Below are 19,319 nucleotides of genomic sequence, written 5' to 3'. Positions count from 1 at the left end.
ACTTAGGGTGCATGTGCAGAGACTCTGCAAAGCAGGTACACCTGGCTTAATAGTATAGAGCAGTTATTTTTGGCAGGCGTATACACAAAAAATTGCTAGAATGTAGTGACCTACCAGCCTAAATGTGCCTGTGCTTCAGTCAGACATTTTACTGGCCAGGCAGGCATCAGCCAGGAGGAGAGAACTTGTTATCTGCTTCTCCCTGAACAAATGCCTGTGCCCACTGGAACCACTGCTTTTTTCCCCATTCAGGATGTCACACCTTTCCACAATGATATTTTTTTCTTTTGTGCATTTGAACTATTAGCGATGGTACTTTGAAATTTCAGCTTTCTTATCTTGTACTTTCTTTCCATACGTTGTAGCTTTCCTTGCAATGCTCTCCAGTTATCTGTTTCTGCAGAATGTGAGTCAAGGATATACAGCTGCACCCTCTTGCAGATGAGCTGTGAGTCCTTGAAGCAGCTGAACCTCTTTGAGAGGTGTGGAGGAGGAGGAGAAAAGTGAGGAGAGAGAGATGGTAACACGACTTTTCTGGAAAATGTGGTTAACCTGTATTTGTAAAAACTGGATCTGCAGAGAGGGATTGTTCTTAAAAGCTGTCTGTTAAATATGTTTTAAATGTGTTTTCCCTTGTAGTGGGAGAACTTTAAAACTTTCCTCTGTGACAGCCAAGTTTAATGACATTCTTCTACCATGAAATGGTAACTCAGAAATCTTTTAGAACCCCAAATGCTGAATCAGCACTCTTGGTGTGTGAGGTGAAGGAAGGTGTCTGATGTAATCAGAAAGATGTTTCTTTTTAGATTATTTTGATGCCTGGTGAACTCCCACACAAGCTTATTCTGAACATGGAAGTGTTTATCTAAACACGAGCTTTTCATTCGTATCATACAAATATTTTTGTTATCTCTATCATTTTTTTTAATCAAACCAAGCTACCTAGATAAACAGAGTCTTTTAGAGTTGTAGATTTTACAGTCTTAGTTTCAAAACTTTTACACACTGATTGTTGTTGGCTTAACATTGGCTCTGATCCTTGCTTCTCTTGTACTCTTAATTTTTTGTATGTCTCCTGAAATCTGTATTATGAACCAATAGTGCTTATAAATTCTAGATGGAATTAATAGATTTAGTGGAATTACTAATGTTCTTTGGTGAGCAGCATGTGATTGTTGGTGTAAGGGAAATAGAAGTAGTGAAGGAAGCCATACTAATACTGCTGTGAAAAGGTCAGGGCGTTTCTTATGTTCTGCTGCTGTTTGTTTTGGTAGAGAACAACAAAATGAGAATCTGAAGTAGAATTTGTGATGATATAAGCAGGAAAAAAAAGCTTGAGTAAATTGTTGCTGAATATATTGGAGAACCCGTATGAGGAACAGATTATATGGTGACTAAATTGGAACCAAACTTCTCCAAAGAAAATTGAAGTGGTTTAGGAAATTGATAGAATTTGGAATGTGCCAAGTACCTTAAGTCATAGGGTCTGGTATGCTTCGAGCTCATCAGCTTAGTTGGCTGAAATATGTGGTGCATGGGTAGGAGCTCCATTTTTTTGGGGGGGGGTTGTTCATAGTACTGTTTGGGAAATGTGTCTCACTGTTCTCCTGCTGCAGCTCAGCTGTTCAGACTCAGGAATTCCTGAGCTGTTTTTATCAAGTATTTGTCTAACTTGCTGTTAAAAAATTGTTGTGTTGAAAGATCTGCACTCTGCATAGTTCGGTGTTCCGAGTTTATCTTTATTTGCCAATGTATTTTTCCCCCCAAGTACTGTACTAATTTTTTTCTGTTATTATTCAAGCCAGTGGTGTAAAATTCTGTGCCAGCCAATTCTGTGCCCCATGAGAAATGTGTTATTGCTGCCTTTTCTTTTCCCTCAGAAAGTCTCTAGCATATGAAGACCTTTACAGCATTTTTTTCTTGTTCTAATTACTTATCTTACTTCCTGAAATTCACCAGTCAACTGGTGACTTACACTGGTATGCAGATGCTGCAGAGCACTTGATTTGTGCAGGAGTTGAACTGCTTTCTTACTGAAGAAAATATACAAGATAAACTGTAGGTTAAGTTGAGGAATGAAAGAAAGATGACTTAAATATGGAAGGTTGGTCTCTATAGACAAAAGAGTTCATGTTCAAGTGTCCTCAATCCATAAAATTTCACATTTAAATTAAATCAGTTCCTTTTAGTTGTGGTTTCTTACTAAAAAGAGAATATTTTAATTAAGCTGCCTCATCCTTAAGGACAGAGACCTCTTAAAAGACAGAGGCCTCTTGCCTTTGGCAAAAGCATGAAGCACATATGAGCTAATCAAGTATTTTCTGTCTAGACTTTGTCTCTAATTTATAGAACTGTAGCTGGACTGAACCTGAATCCATTGAAGCTTTGGATGGATGAGTAAAATTACAGATATTTTAGGATCCTCTGTTATTAAAAGAAGAAGAGCTATTGAAAGTCCCAAAACAAACAAATCATCACCATGGCCTCTTGCTGATGATATTCAGTATCTGAGCAGCAGATGCACTGCTTGTATGTGCCCTTGCACTTTAAAAGCTCAGGCAACTGGTGTAGAGTTTCCTTTTTTTACTCATCTTCTGCCTATGCTGGGGAGAGATTGATGACCCTTCCAGTCTTAGTACATGCAAAAGTGTAATGGGAACTTTGCATATCAGATGAACTAGTTTTGCTAGTTCAATACTTTCCATTGACTTCATTACTTTTAGGTAGTATTATATTTGAATTTGATCTCATTTGTTGAGAGCTAATACTGATCTTCCATCCTAGACAATGTTCAATAGAAAATTTAAAGCTGGTATTGCTTTAAATGGAGGATCTGTCTTTACACAGAACTTATAGGTAGACAGGCATTAAAATGGTCACAGATTTTTTTTTTTCCCCGGGATTTTTTTCCTGCGGGTTTTTATTCTGATCAGTTTTCTATTGTGAGAGCTTCTTGAGTCTATTCTCCAGTCATCTTCCACCCCCTGTAATCATAAACATGTAGACTCAGAATGGTTTGGTTTGGAAGGAACCTTTATAAGTAATCTCATTCCAACCCCCCTGCCATGGGCAGGGGCAACTTCCACTGGACCAGGTTGCTCAGGTCCCATCCAACTTGGCCTTGAACACTTCCAGGGATGGGGCATCCACAGCTTCTCTAGTTTGCCTGTGCTGGTGTCTCACCACCCTCACAGTAAAGAATTTTTTCCTAATCCCTGATATAAACCTGCTCTCTTTCAGTCTGAAGCCATTTACCCTTGTCCTATCACTACGTGCCCTTGTAAAAAGTCCCTCTCCAGCTCTCTTACAACATCTTCCAGTACCTAAAGGGAGCTGTAAGATCTCCCTGAAGCCAGTTCTTCTCCAGGCTGAACAATCCAAACTCTGTCCAGTCCCCTGATCATCTCTGTAGCCTCCTTTGGACTCTCCCTAAAAAATGTCTGTGGTCTTGTACCGTCAAGCTAATTCTCTATATTGGTTGGAATATAGTAACTGAGATTTTATTTTAGTAAGCCAAGTCCTACATCTTCCTCTTCAAAAATCAGGTGCTTGGTATTTTCAGTAAGACATCCTATATCCCATTTGATTCAAGTATCCATCTGTGTTTGTATATTTCTCATGTACATTTCCCTTGACCTTCTTTTACACAACATTATTTGAAGTTTCTGTTCCTGGGTCACTTCTGTAGGCTGTCATCAAAATTGTTATCAGTGTTGGCAGAAGTGTAAACATCTCTAACTGCATGCTAGAGCTGAGACTTCCTGTGACCGTCTCCTCCTTGGGACTGGTTTAGCATTGGAGAACCTCTGGAGGCAGAGAGCAGAAGTGATTTCTGTTAGTGCCTTTAACACCTTTCAGCCGCATGTGGAAAGAAGAGAGGAGAGAATCTCATTTTATTGTATTAAAGTTGGATGTGCATTTTAAGCCAGTGGCTCCTCCCAGGTTGTTTTCACTAGATTTAAATAAACTAGTCATCTGGTAGAAATCAGATTGAATGAAAATAATGGTAAGTCCAGAAGGAGAAATATTTTTAAAGATTTTGTAAGAGTTTTAGATCTTTTCCTACAGAAAACTGTATTGATTCAACAGAACTGATGTATGTTGCCCGAAGTTATAGCATTGGTTCCTTGGAATCCTAAATAAAAGATGATAAAAAGAGAAAGAAGTATACTATGTAGACCATGTAGGTGTTAAATAATCTTAGGGTAGGTAGACTGTGCTTCATGATGAGTTGAATCAAGGTCACTGGAAGTCATCTTACTGAAATTGAAGGACAGCCAAGGGCAGATGTTGAGCTGTGGTCTTGCCCATTTTCTGTAGTGATTCTGTATCAACAAAGATCTTGAGTCAGACTGGTGAAGAAGAGCACCCTCAGAAATTAATTTCTGGCTATGAATTTGTCTTTATTTCATTCCCATGCATTCAAGTCCATCTGAGATGAACCATCTGCTTTGGCGATAAACAAAGCAGAATAGTTGGAAGGAGTGATGCTGCTGTGTTTTTTGTTCAGCAGTCAACTTTAACTCGTTTGTGTAGGAAATAAGTGAACTTGAGGAGGGAAGGGGTGTGAAGAGGAGAGTACTTACCAATGTGCCAGGAAGACATCTCCTTATCTCTTCTCCCCTTCTCCTACCCCATGATGTTGATATTTGTTCTGGTTTCAGCTGGAATAAAGCTGATTTTGTTCCCAGTAGCTGGTATAGTGCTGTGTTTGGGATTTAGTATGAGGATGTTGACAATGCTGGTGTTTTAGTTGTTGCTAAGTAGTACTTGCCCTAAGTCAAGGACTTTTCAGGTTCCCATGCTCTGCCAGTGGGCATGCAAATAAAGATCTGGAGGGAGCATGGCCAGGACAGGTGTCCTGAACTGGCCAAAGGGGTATTCCATACCACAGAACGTCATGCCCACTATATGAATTGCTGGAGTTTTGCTGAGAGTTGCTGATTGCTGCTCAGGGATGGGCTGGCCATTGTTTTGTGTGTGGTGGGCAAATCTTATGAGCATCATGTGTTTCTGTTGGGTTTTATGCCTCTCTCTTTCATTTCCATTGCCATTATTACTAATGATGTTGTTATTATTGCTGCATTTTATTTTGTTCCAGTTCTTTTCTCAAGCTGTGGTGGTTGTTTTCCGATACTCGTCCCCACTGTGGGGATGGGCAGTAAGCCATCAGCTATGTGGTACTTAGTTGCTAGATAGGGTTAAACCTCAACAATATTTATGGATTGAAATCACTAGAATCTTCATGCATGGCTATGGCAGATACCTTATTTTCTGTAAAAACTGCAGTTTACCTGCAGACTTTGGTTGTTTTAACCAGCAGTAGCTGGTGGGATAGTCCCTGTCTTGTGTTCTTTCATGTTCTCCTCTCCATCTCAGCTATGTTTTAAGGCAGGCATGCTCAGGTGCCGCTTACCTTTTCTTTGCTACTAGAAGAAAACCCCCAACCCATAATCTGTTTATCCTGGGGTTTGTGTGATTTTTCCTGTTAGGCCAGCAGTCATCCAACATCTTGTGTTGAGAAGAAGGTGTCCAAAGCATCTTGTACCATCAGCAATGGGTGTGGGTTACTGGAGTTTGGCTCACTGTAATGGTTTGAATCTCATAAATTGCTAGGCTGCCTTTGAGATTGCCTTCTTGTTTAATGGTAGAAACAAATGAGTTGTTACCCCAAACCATACTGGACAAGGAGTTTAAAGGTCGTTCTTGCAAAACCAGGCCTTGCTGCTATCAAATAAACCACTGGCCTTCTAGCATTCAGCCTGCCAGAGTTGAGCTAGGCTGCCCAGGAAAGCTAGGCTTGTTTGGATAGGCAACAAACCAGGAGCAATTTCACCGCTTGGTAGCACTCAGTCCTCCTGCCCTACAAGATGTTGTATTTACAGGACAACATAATGGTCTGAGTGCAGGAGCATGGAGTGAAAGGAACTTATTTATTAAACAGGGTCAGCTGACTCCAGGGGCAGAGGGGTGTGCTCAGTGTGAGCAGTCATCCTTCTTGGTCGTTCACTAGCCAGCACAAGCCTTCGTGATTTTTTTATATTCCTTTATGTATCAACAAATGCATTTCAGTCTGTTAATAGCTTATTTCAAAATAATTTTCTCTTGTGCAAGGAGTCATGATTTGTAGAAACACTCAAATAGGAATGCAGGACGAAAATAGTGACTTAAATAATTGTCAGTTACCATGTTGTTAAGGGTGGCTGGTTAGTTTTGTATTGAAGCCTGCTCTGTAACTTTTAATAACTGCAGAAGCCAGGGAAAGTTTTTGTTCTTTGGAGGAGGGCCCCCAGCCAGTCTTCCCTGACACAGAAATAATGTTCCCAAGAAAGACACAGAACAACTGTAAAAGAAAAGAAAAGGGTTGGCAGTATTAGTGAAATTGTATCATTCATAAGCACAGCAGGTTATTGGTCGTGGTTGCACTGCTGGGCAAGGGCATTAGTGGATGCTGATGGTGTGGAGGATTTCCGATCAGGTTTGGAAGACCACATAAGATGGAGTGAGCTAGGTCTGGTGCTCTCTCTTACTGCCTTTGGGGAGCATTTTCTAGAGTGAACAGGCCCCTGCAATGGGAAAGGATGAAAAAGCTGGCCAGGGAGTGGGCTGAAGCTGAGCAGTGTAGAAGAGCAGGAATACACTGTTTCCATTCATTTGCTCCTGGTGCTCCATTTCACCTCTGTCCTCCAGCAGAGCAGTGGAGAATGTGTTCAGATCCTGCTCCTTTGCTGTGTGCCTAGGTGGTGTTGAAGCTGTATTTATGAGGATGCTGGATGTCTGAGAAGTGTTTCACAAGCTTGCTGTTTCTGCAGTTTTGGTCTGCACCCATGCCTAGTTCTGTCTTCAAGATAGCTTTGTTTCCAAATGGGATATACCTGCTTATGGTTTTTTTCCATGCTTCTACAAGTCATTGTTCTTCAGGGGGTTTCCGCTGAGTTTTGGTGGAAGGGTATTGGAATCTCAAGTGGTGCCTGTCTGGCTCCAAGTGAGTGGCTTGTGAACCATCATCAGGAGCTCTGCTCCATGACTGTGGGTTGGCATCTTTTGATGAAGGATGATTGGTTATAACTCGCACCTTCTAAATAGCAGAAAGGAGACCTTAAATGTAGATGTATAGTAGGAAAATGGCTGGAAGTGCATGTTACTATCACACTATACTAAGCAGAAATGGGTTTGTGGTTCAGCAGTGATGAGTGGTTGACACAGCTGTACTCACTTATGAGTGTTTATTGCCTGTCATTGCAGAGATTTCAATTATGTTTTTATGGCTTGGCTTTTTACTCTTTAACTTTCAGTGTTTTGTTAATGTTCAGTATGGTAATTTAGGGGAAAAAAAAGGAATCATGACTTCTGCTTTCCATAAACATTCCATGGAGCAAAGCTTGTATTTTGAAGCTTTGCTGAATTGTATGTAAAATTGATCTTGTCCTGTAGGAATAAGAGTAGAAATACCTGTATTGTAAAACCTGGAATGGTTTTTTGTTATAAAATTGTTGGCTGTCATAGTCAAATGTTGGTTTGAGGATGTTTTGTTTAACCATTTCTAATAATATCTGGACCAAATGAATGATTAATATTATTGATTAATAAAAACTCTTTCCTCTCTTTTTTCAAAAAGGCCTGTAACAAAAAGAAAAAGGAAACATGGGGAGTATGTATCTTTATTGTAGCAATTGATCTGGATGAAGTGACATTTACTTTCACTGAGCTTTTGAAAAGTATGAACATGAGGTAAGTGAGTTTAAGTATGTGAATTTAGATTGCAACAATTAACTTGTCAACATTTTTTTAAAGAGATTTTTTTTAAAGCATCGTGAATCTTTGTGCATATCAGACTAGTTGATTTTACAATGGAAGTTACTTGTGGAAGTTCTGAATATATGGGTAAACTACAAGTCTTGTTGTCATATTTTAGTTGAGGGAGCAGTGATACTTGTTTGATTCATCTGTGGTTTGCTTTGGTTGTATCACTCATCTCGTTCTTGTTCTTGCTTTCCCTAAGCTATTCATCAGTTTAGGTTGGTGCAAATCGCACTTGAAATATTTCTTTCTTTCCTTCTATGATATTTTTTCCATAAAACCTTTTTCCCAGCATTAGGGTTAGGCTAAATCAAAAAGTGGGGTAAACAATGTCACTCTTCAAACAGTTTACCAGCATGCTGCTCCTTCTCAAACATGTTAATGCCAGGCTAAACTTTTTACTTTCATACACTCTTTCTGCTAGAGGAGTGTTACTACTATATTGCATATTAATTAAGTTCATAATGCAGAAATTAGGATCATAGTATCTGATTTTAAGGTAAATTTAAGTGGGAACAGTAACCCTGTGTTACATTCATCTAAGGAGAGAATTCCAGTGCCATCTGCTTAGGAACTGAACCATATGTGGAAAGCATGCACAGGAGCAGAGCCTTTCAATGCTCCTGGGGCAGGAGGCTAAGTCCTGGCAATAACTTCAGGCTTGGGCCAGAATATCCTTTTCCTTGACGTCATGTGTTATGGTTAGACTTCTCCAGGCCCTCTTCTACCTTGCATCATGTCCCAGAGCAGGGTCAGGTCCAATGTTTGGACTTAAGTTCCACAGACCAACTTGTGCTGTAAACCGAGAGACTTTTTCCCTTAGGGTTTCAAAGAGTTAGCTGTTACTCTGCTGATTGTGATGGAATACTCAATTGCTTGTTAGCCCTAGGCTTTTTCTCAGCTATAAGGTCAAACTGGCAGAGATTTCTACTAGTCATCTTATCCTAATAGAGCCTTCAGATATATTGGAATGGTCTTTTAATCCATGGTAAAAGTTCTTAAATGGGCTTCTGACTGGTTTTGTATTTTGTATCTTTGATCTGACAGAGATCAAAGAGTCTTTGAGAATATTATATTCTGATAAAGAATCAAAATATATTTGATACAGTTGAAAATATTTGAGAGCTTCCTCCTCTTTTATTTTTAGCAATCTGCGCATTTTAATTATGAACATAACAAAATGCTTCCTTGATGGCCATAATATTACATGGATGAGTAGGGAGAGCTTTGATTTCATGCGTAATAGTATTTTCAAAGGGTGGAGATGTTGTGTTGAAAGACTTGAAATTCTGTATAATTCAGCGCATTTATCTCAATTTTCATTCCTAGGTCTTTCTTTAGCATGGATGGAGCCAAGGTTCACGTTCCTAGAGTAGTAGGAGCATTTTTAAAGTAGAACAGGAGAGCTGAGAGGTGTGTGTTGGATATTTGTGGTATTACTGGCAGCTCAAGAACAGAGGTGTGTCTGGTTAGCAAATTCTGACTTCCAGAGATAATACCTGTGCTAGACAAGAAAATTTTCCTTGTGTAGTAGAGCCTGTATCGTGAGATACTTCTGCTGCCAGGTTGAACAGTATTTCTGTGTCTGGAAAATGTAAAGGTGGGGCTCAAGGTAAGCAAGTAACATTGCCCAAAGCAAGGATTCAGCCACTGGTAGTAGTAGTAAGAACGTGCTGAAGTCTAGTCAAGTAAGGAAATGGGTTTTCATGGAGATGTGTTTTTATTTTCTCTTTTTTAAGAGCTATTTCAGAATACTTGTTTTCACGAGTTATGATAATGTGCCATTTATTTTTTTTTTCTTTTCTCAGTGTATGCACATTTTTTCAGTTTCTGAAAGAGGTGGATGTTAACATGGATACTGTAAGCACTAAAGTTGATAGCACTGTATCAAGGCTGAAAAAGAAATATGATGTATTATTTGCACTATACCACAAGTTTGAAAGGTAGTGTATGCTCTTTCATTTTGAAATTGTTTTCTTTGTCTGGTAAGATTTAAGTATTTAAACTTTTTAAATTTTGTGTTTTAGCAGCCCACTTAAACTGTGTGTGCTGATATTTGCAGAACAATGAAATTGAGCTATTTATGTGCCTTAAATAAAAATATTTTACATTTTACTCTGTAACTATCACCATGCTGTGTTAAACAACCCCCTTGTTGCAGTACAAACAGTAGTAAGAGTAGCATGACAGGTGATTGTCATACTCACTTGAAGCTTTTTACAGATATAAAGAAGTTCGGTCTCCTATCTAAATAAATTTTTATTTAACATTTTGCCTTCTGAATCACTAAGGACTCTCAAATATCTCTTAAATAACCTTTGAAAAGGGTAGGAGATCACCCTTTTGTAGTTTATAAAGGTATATATATCCTAGTTTGTTTTTGCATAAACTGGATTTTTTTCTTGAAATGGTATATACCTAGAATAATTGGGAAGCAACATTACACCACCAGGCTTGCGGTGACACTGAAGGAATACTAAAGATTTTAAAGTGCCCTTTTATAGCATGTTTTGTGCAGCTACAGCACACTTGGCTGTGTTGCACAAAACACTGAGTAACAATGTATGTACAAATCATGTCTTTCTGGAAGAAAGCAATTTTATTATACCAAGTTAAAATAGTTTTGCTGTCTAAGCTTTGATATAAATATGTAAACAGCAACATTATTTCAGGCTTGGCAGGGCTATAGTATATTGATTGTTAATCTGTTCTTTGAGTCAGCTATTTTTTTAAAGTTAGAAAAATGTTTTGTGAACTGGTGTATTTTTTTTAACTACATTGAAGTCAAAGATATTGCATAGTTTGCTTGCTGAAGCATGTTCAAAAAAAAGAATTTATTTTGATTTTCTAGGACTTGTGGCCTTATTTATCTGGAACAACCTAGTAGTGAGTAAGTTTGATTTTTTCTTAAATTGTGTTTGTCAAGATAAGATGTAAAATATGATGGCATGTTATCTTTTAACCCTTCAGGACTGACCTAAGTTGTAGTATGCTGTGTGTTTACTTTAAATTTAGTGTGGATTGAATGTCAATGAAATTATGGGAGATGCAGAAATTATATATATGATACATATATTTATCTATATTTCTGTATATGTGATCTGTACACATTATGTATTTTACATATTTTGTACTATATATAAACATAAAAATGTAAGTATATGTATATATATATATAGAACATATATAGTGTGTATATATGTGTATGTATATACAAGTAGATATGTATCATATTGTATTTATATATATTTTTATGTATCTATCCTTCCTTCATGAAGTATTGCCACTCAATGGCATATGTCTCAGCATGGTGGAAATGAACATTTGAGTGGAGAGTGAACTTCCTAATCACAGCAACAAATGAGTGTACTAAAAGATGCCTTAACAACTCCCAGAGGAGCTTGAGTTCATGCTGTGGCGGGAGAGTGGGGCATTAGTCAAAGGCACAAGAGAAGACAGCTCAGAGCAGTTCAGTGAATTGTCTACGTTCACTTTCTTTTCCGAGGAGGATACAAAGATTTCCTGATTCTTGAATGGCTTTACAGGGACTTAAGTTTTTCAGATGTGTAGTCATAAGAACAGAGGGTATGGAATTGAGATTTTTAGTAAACTTAACTCTATGGGAAATGTTGCATGTTGTTAAATAGTTCCATAGACTGAAGCATGTTTTCAAGCATTGTAGTTTAAATTATTAGAGAACTATCAATGCAAAGTATTTTTGTTTCCCTGCAGGATTTCTGCTGAACTCAGTTCTGTATTAGTCCTAAAAAATTACTGGATTACTTTTTTGCTGGCAAAAGGTGAGTTTTGGTTAAAACACAGTAACTTTGAGTATTTTTGAAACGAGTTTGTTTATTTTGCATGTCCAACATGAGACTAGTATCCTTACTACAAATAAGCGTTGTACAGACCCAGAATGTTTTGATTGCATAGCTTTTGTAACTACTCAATTTATTTCTTCATATACAATTTGTTTTTCTGTATACTGATCTTCTCACTGATATACTTTCTGTATATAAACATATATATTTAAGCTTTCTAAAATTTCTAGGATTTTTTTTTTTACTTTAAAGGTTGCTATTCTTTTATTTAAGTCTATCCTGAGGTACTTTGTAGTCTGCCAGCATTTTAATAATGAATAATTACTTTAAAAGCTGGCAGATTTTTTAAAATAAGCTTATATATATTATAAATATATATAATTTAATAAAAAAATCTTTAATAATAAGGTATTATATTAAATCCCTGAAAATATGTCCTTTGAATGCTAGAAATCTTTCTTGAAAAGATGGAAGTTACAGTTAATGTTGAGTGATGAATTGTTTATAGTAGTCCATGGAGTTCCAGTCTCTCCTACTAAAAGGAATGAATCATGTATCTCAAGTGCTGTTTACTGCAGGTGTGTGCTATCAGTGAAGTTTATGCATTTCTGATATCAAAATCAGACTTTTGATATCAGAGCTGAGTTTTGTGGAGCTTTGTCACTAGAATTCTACAAGCATAAGCATAAAGGAAAATGCACAAAAGGTTTTATAGCCTGCCTTTTCTTGAGAAAAAAGCTAATATTTACTAGAAAATAGTTGGAGCTTCGGAAGAGCCTGGGGGATGCTTGCTACTTCTGATAGAAAATAAATTTATAAATTGCATGTGTAAGTACAGCTGCAGGTCTACCTGTGCTCTTCAAAATCATTATTGACTTCCTAAGTTTTTTGTGGCAATGCACTCTGTCCTGAGATGGCCTGTAGATCTTCTCTGGCGTATGAGTCATAATTTGGGAAAAGCTGGAATAATGCAGCTCTAGAAGTGCTTTTCATGCTATTACCTGTGTGACTTTTAAGTAATGTCATAAAAATTTGACAGGCTGAGCCTGCAGTGTGATAGCTTGGTTTGAATTTCTCTCCACTGTATACTAGCAGCTCCTGCTTTCTGAATGTTTAGCAGCTTTCAAAAGCTTGCATAACACTGCAAAAAGAGAAAGCAAGGAGGAATTACACAGAAGTAAAAGGTCAGTCCTTTACAGTAAAAAGAAATCAGGACTGAGCACTGAGGTAGGATTTTGTACACAGTAATTTTATTTTTGTATCTGCTGTCTCTAAAATCACGAACTGAAGCACCATGAGTTTTGAGATCAATAGCCTTTAAAACGCTTGCCTCCTGTATGATGCTTTATGAATTCTAGTGGATGTTTTACTATATGAACTTCCAAAGCTTTGTTTTTCAAAATTACTTCCAGAACTAAGTCAAACATTCCAAAAAGGTTTTCTTTACCCTTTTAAATACTTGCAGGTAAAGTGTTGCAAGTGGAAGATGACCTGGTGATTTCTTTCCAGTTGTTGCTGTGTGTCTTAGATTATTTTATCAAACTGTCACCTCCTGCTATGCTCAAGGAACCATACAGTAAGAATTTTTTTGGTTTTTGTTCATAAAAGTAGAAAGTAAACGTATTAAATTTCCATTAGTCATGCTAACATACATAATTAACGTAACAAAGCCTCTTAAGCTTATTAATTTTTTTTCTGTTTTAGTTCAATTTGGGTGATAGTCAGCTTGAATTCAGTTACCTGATTGTGGCAATATATTTAATTTAATTTTTGTTATGTTCTCTGCCCTAAAGTTGTTTAAGGACTTGTTAAAACAGCACATTTAATTTGCTAGAAGAATTCAGGTTCTGGGTAGATTATAACTGAGAACTATTATTTAGGTTTGTCTTGAGTTATAAAAGGGAAATGAGGTGGTATGTTTTATTGATGTATAACAATGTGACAACTGTAGAAACTTGTGAGATACAGGTCTATACAGGTATTGAAAACAAATAAAGAGTGGATAGCAGCTCAAAATAAAAGAGTAGAAGTAAAATGTAGATAGCTTTGCTTTTGTTACATCCTGTTGGCTATTGAATGTGTCACTGTTGTAAGTAAAAATATAATCAGTCTTGTCTATAAAAACTTCTATTCAGCAGTAAGTTTTTATCCATTAAGTTTTTATAACTAAAACTTGGAAAACCTCACTAAAAAGGTAGAGAAAGTAAATATTTATAACAACTTCCAAAGATAGAATTCTACTTGTGTTAACTATTTTCTTTAGCAAGCTATGGAATTAATATACTGAAATACTTGGAGCTACAGGATCTGATTCACATTTTTTACTAATTAGTTTATCATCTGTTAATATGCAACTATAGTATATTTAGCCTATGCCTATTTGCTTTATTTCTTTCTTTGGCAACTAAACGTCCACCTAGATTGTAATGTTATAGAATGGATAAGATATTCACTACTCTATTCTTTAAATTTTATGTTTTCAAGGATATTTATCTGATCTAGTGATTATTTGTTGCTGGTAAGAACAAATAACCCTGCTCTTATTCTAATGTGAATGTGAATAAAGGAGGGAAAAGGATGGACTTAGGACAAGCAGATCCCTGCTTTCCTCCAGTACTATTTTAAATTTAAATTTGACCTTCCTAGTAGGACAGACATATATGCTGCTGCTTATTTCAAGTGTTATAAAGCAGATCCTTTCCAAAAACCACTAAATTGAAACTACCTGGTTTTGAATTCTGTATTCACACTGATTCATTTTTTCATAGTCAAACAGTGCAGAGTAAGAGCTCATTTTTAGAAACAGTTTGGTTCTGTGCATCATATCTTGGAGAAAAAAAAAAAAAAAAAAAAGATGCCACTTAAGACTAAATTGCAGATATGGGTGTCACTGTCCTAAGTGCATAGCACGGGGTTTCTAGTGTGAAGCTGTGTATGAACTGTCAAACAGCTCTGCATTCTTTGAGAAAACAACACAATGTATTGTTCAAACCCTCGTGACCAAGAGGCTTTGTTTTGTGATAAATGATGTCAAGCTTTATGATCTGACTAAGGCTGAGGGGATTAAGATCCAGCCACCCCTGCAGTGTAGTTTGTCAGAGTTTCTAGGAACAGTTGTCAAATGCAAATGAAGTTACAGGTAGGAACAACATGCTGATTACAGTTTCAGGTTTAAACCAGCAGTATTTAATTATGTTAATATGTGTTATTAATATAATTTGCACATTTCTACCATTGAAGCAGTCTACTTTGATTTTAACAAAATGAAATTTTTACCTTGTTGTATTTAGATTTTTTGATGCCTTCTTCAAGGTGGATTTGTTTGTTTCTGCTTGTGTGTCTGGGGGTACTTGGGGAAAGGAGGAATTCCCTCCAGAGCCATATTCCAGGTTCCCACCACCATTTAAGTCTGCGCTGATTTATTGTCCTTCAGCTTCTTGTTTTGTACTTTCGTAAAGAACGAAAAGGTAGTTACCCATCTGTTGAAAGATAAGGCTTTCCTAGCCTTGTAAAACAAATTCTCATTTAAAGCTACTTGCAGAAAGTGCTGTTACATACTGTGCAGAGTAGCTTCTTGAAAACAAAATACCTGAATACTGATACAGGAATTTTAAAAATTAACTTCCTTTTTGTATAGATTCTCTGTAATGAAGGTTTTTTAGCTAGCTGAATAGATGAAAAAGATATAGTTAAGGGGAAGACCTGAAAAAATATATAAGAAGTGTAATTTTCTAGGTTTAATAACTTAAATTTCTTCTTTCTTAAGATGGCTCTAACCTTGTGATGGTTCTGTATATCTTTCCAGAGTCTTCTGTGTCTGCAGTGACTGTGAATGGTTCAGCTCGCACTCCAAGAAGAGGTCAGAGCAGGAGTTCACGTACTGCAAAGCAGCTTGATACCGACACAAGAATTATTGAAATCCTTTGTAAAGAGCATGATTGTAATTTTGATGAGGTAATGCCTGCACTTGAAAGTCTGATAGATCTTGCTGCTAGACTCCATCTGGAATATGTATTTATTTAAATGGCCTTCTTTTAGAATGTCGTTGTTTGTGCCAGCTTAACTATTCTGTCAAGTAGTTACCTTCAGTACTGAAGGTACTTTATTTACCATTCTATAATTTCTCTAGTCAGTAGTTTAAAAAACAAACAAAAACCACCCAAAACAAGCCCTTCTGTATGGGTGATAATTTTGCCAGGGTAACTGTATTGTGAAGAATACAATATGAAGTTACAGGCTGATCACAGCATGTAGCATATGGATGCAGGGCTGCTCTGAGGGGGTTTCACAGCTGCATCCCATGATGAGAAAATGGATGCAAAAAGCCCATTGCTTCTGTGGGAGATCTTAAAAGACACCATTTGCCTTCTCCTCTGCTGTTAAATCTATTTCTGTGTAAAAAGGACTGATTTTTGAATATCCAGATGGATGATGGAAGCAGAAATGTCAGAGGGCTGGAAAAGTGCAGTTCTTTTTCAGTTTAATCACTTAGTATTCCAGCAAAGCATTTGCACACTTACATATCACTGTGTTTTGGATATATAGCAAATTTTGTTCTTTCTTTATTGAAAACGAGCCACAGTGCATTACAGAAATGTCTCAGTTTCTTGATTTAAGATGCGAAAGCAGTGTATGCATGGCTGACACTCTACCTTGCTAATGCTACATTTTTTCTTTTTTTTAGGTCAAAAATGTGTATTTCACAAGCTTCATTCCTTTTTTGAATTCTGCTGGTATTGTAGCTTCAAGTGGTCTACCAGAGGTAAGTGGAGGAATTTAAGACACTGTGATGGGCAGACCCTAGTACCAGGCACCCACCAAAGCCACTCTTTTACTCTTCTCTGGAGCTGGATGAGAAGATGTAACAAAAGGTTCATGAGTTTAGAAAAGGATAGGAGAGAGATTGCTCACCAAATACCATTACTGGCAAAATAGACTCTGCTTAGGGATGTTAATTGAATTTATTGCCGACAAAATCAGAGCAGGATAACGAGAAGCAAAATAAATGTTAAAAACACCTTCCCTCTACCGCTCCCTTCTTCCCAGGCTCTGCCTCCTGCCCATCACCAGTGCCAGGAGATGGGGAGTCAGTTTATCACATGTTCCTGCCACTGCAGAGGGAGTGGGAGTCCTTCCCCTGCTTCAGTGGGGGTATCATTTCTGCAGGAGACTGTCTTCTGTGAACTTCTTCAACATGAGTTTATTCCACAGGCAACAGTTCTTCATGAGCTGCTGCAACACAGGTCACTCTCCCATGGGGTGAAGTCCTTCAGGCACAGTCTGCTCCCATGTGGGTCCCCCTAGGGGTCACAACTCCTACCAGGAAACCTGCTCCAGTGTGGGTTCTCTCTCCATGGATCTGCAAGCCCCAGACAGGACCCTGCTCCAGGGGCCTCCCATGGGGTCAGAGCCCCCTCTCAGGCATCCACCTCCCCCACAGGCTGGAGATGGATCTCTGCATCCCCACAGACCCCCATGGGCTGCAGGGGCACAGCTGCCTCACCATGGGCTGCACCAGGGGCTGCAGGGGAATCTCAGTTCCAGTATCTGCAGCATCTCCTGCCCCTCCTTCCCCACCCACCTCAGTGTCTGCAGAGTTGCTCCTCTTGCATACTCTCATGCCTCTTTTTTCAGACAGCAGTTGCCTCTGTGTAATAATTTTTTTCCTTTCTGAAATGTGTTATCACAGAGGCACTACTATAATTCCTGATTGGCCCAGCCTTGACCAGCAGAGAGGGTCAGTCCTGGAGCTGGCTGACATTGGCTGTGCTGGACATGGGCAAAGCTTCTGGCAGATTCTCACAGCAGCCACCCCTGTAGCCCCCCCAGCTACCAAGACCTTCCTGAGCAAACCCAATACAGATCATTCAACAGCTGTGTTTTACTTCATGCCAAGTTGCTTAAGATGCCCTTTACCCATTGATGGCGTTCTAGTAGATTCTTCTAAAATTATCTAGCAAAACAAAGTGTTTTTCAGGAATGTGGGTTAGCAGGGATTCCAGTATTCATAAAGCATATTTTGCTTATACATTTGAATCCAATAAATGAATCTCCGGAGGGCAAACCAAGCTTTGCTCAAAGCAAAAAGCTTTTACTCAAAGCAAAACAGGAGTTGCATATCCATGACCTTGGTAGGGCCATTCATCTAAAATACAACTATTACAATATTAGGACTCTGAAGTCACTCTATAAATGCTTAAAGTCTTAAATTACACGCCTGATTTAAATATAAATGAGTATTGTAGTGTTGTTGGAAAGATATCCAGAAGATTAGTCTCAGTTTCACAACTTGGCAGAGTTTGGACTGCTGTGTCTGTGCGGAATTACTTTCATCTTGCTGAGCTGTTGCCTGGATGCAGCAGACTCTACCTCTATGCGACTGCATTCAGAGTGCATTTTAATAGGTAGCTTCTCGCAGTGTGTTTACATTCATCATTCTTAAAAGTGTAAGTTTAGCTGTGTGTCACCAGTAGATGTGGTAACCTGAAAATGAGCAGCTCTGAAGCTGATCGGAGCAATGAGTCTGCAGGATTCAACCAAGTATATCTTCATTGTCACAGTGTGTTGGATGGGGAACAAAGTACAGGACTCACTGAAGATCTTAATCTCATCCTTAATTAATTTCAGGGTATCAGTAGTCTGTTTAGACTTGTTAATTTATGTGTGTATGTGTAGCTGGGAAACCCTATATGAACTTCCAGGCAAAGGTCATTATACAGCTTATTCTCAAATCAGATGGTTTTCATCCAAGGCTGCTCAACTTAAGCACAATATCAAAATTACTAGCATAAGACTTGCTGGTGAGAATTTTACAAAATTATGCATTTGAAGAAAAATCTAGTCACATTATCTTTGCTCCTTAACCTTGAGTGCCAGAGCAGAAAGTTAGAGCTATGTTTCAGAGGTAGTTGGTTCATACATGTTATGAACCATGTCAACTAACCAATAATCCTGGATGAGATCATCAGTACAATAGCTAGTGAGGTGGTACATTTAAATTGACTTTCATTAAAAAAACCGAGCTTTTGAAAAATTTTAATGTTCCTTCCAAAGCAAGAAAAGCTTTTGAGGCTTAATGTTGGTATTTTGTTTGTCTTTCACATGTGTTTGCTGATCAGGCTTTATGCACTGATGATGAATAGATGGATATAGAACTCTTATTTTTGACTAAAGGTTTCTTCCAAGTTAGCCCAGTACAGCCATCTTGTCCGAGAGCTGCTGGATTTTTTAGAAATCTATGAAATACTGAAATATTTTAGATGAAAAGTATGCATGAACCATTAAAAAGATAACAAATAATGTAAATATAATGAAGCTTTTAAATAAAAAGAATAATGATAATGAGAATTGATTGAGAATTGATGAGACTGAAATGCAGTCTTTAGTTTAATAGATCTGGTCTCAGAGTTTTAATTGTGAGATCAGTTTGGAGCAAATCCATTTGGCAAAGGCAAGAAGAGGGTAAGGAGCAAAGCTGTGTAGGAGGTATTTTCAGCTTTCTCTCTCTTGAGGCTGAGAGGGAGCTGATTTGGGTTTATATACATTGCTGCCTGTTTTTCTAGCAGGAATTTGCCAGAGCACAGCATCATTTAATAAGTTGAAGGGCTCAGGGAGCAGATTATCGAAGTGGCTGCCTACTTCGGCATGAGCACAGCAGCAGATTTGGAGCGCCAGATAAAAAATTTGCAGACTTCCAGT

At 38.0% G+C, this 19,319-nt stretch overlaps 1 protein-coding gene across 1 annotated transcript in view; it reads left to right on the top strand.

Moving 5' to 3' along the window:
* Positions 1–19,319, top strand: part of RB1 (RB transcriptional corepressor 1) — a 70,905-nt gene that overhangs the window by 2,575 nt on the left and 49,011 nt on the right. The window contains exons 3-9 of the mRNA XM_066313281.1: positions 7,619–7,731; positions 9,609–9,743; positions 10,652–10,690; positions 11,533–11,600; positions 13,087–13,197; positions 15,427–15,575; positions 16,306–16,383. Coding sequence (XP_066169378.1) covers positions 7,619–7,731; positions 9,609–9,743; positions 10,652–10,690; positions 11,533–11,600; positions 13,087–13,197; positions 15,427–15,575; positions 16,306–16,383 — 693 coding nt within the window. The remainder of the gene's footprint in view (positions 1–7,618; positions 7,732–9,608; positions 9,744–10,651; positions 10,691–11,532; positions 11,601–13,086; positions 13,198–15,426; positions 15,576–16,305; positions 16,384–19,319) is intronic.

This window comes from Sylvia atricapilla, chromosome 2 (genome assembly GCF_009819655.1).
Source record: "Sylvia atricapilla isolate bSylAtr1 chromosome 2, bSylAtr1.pri, whole genome shotgun sequence".
In the NCBI taxonomy this organism is placed as follows: Eukaryota; Metazoa; Chordata; class Aves; order Passeriformes; family Sylviidae; genus Sylvia; species Sylvia atricapilla.
Note: the sequence above shows the minus strand (reverse complement) of the source record. Positions and strands in the feature narration are given on the sequence as shown.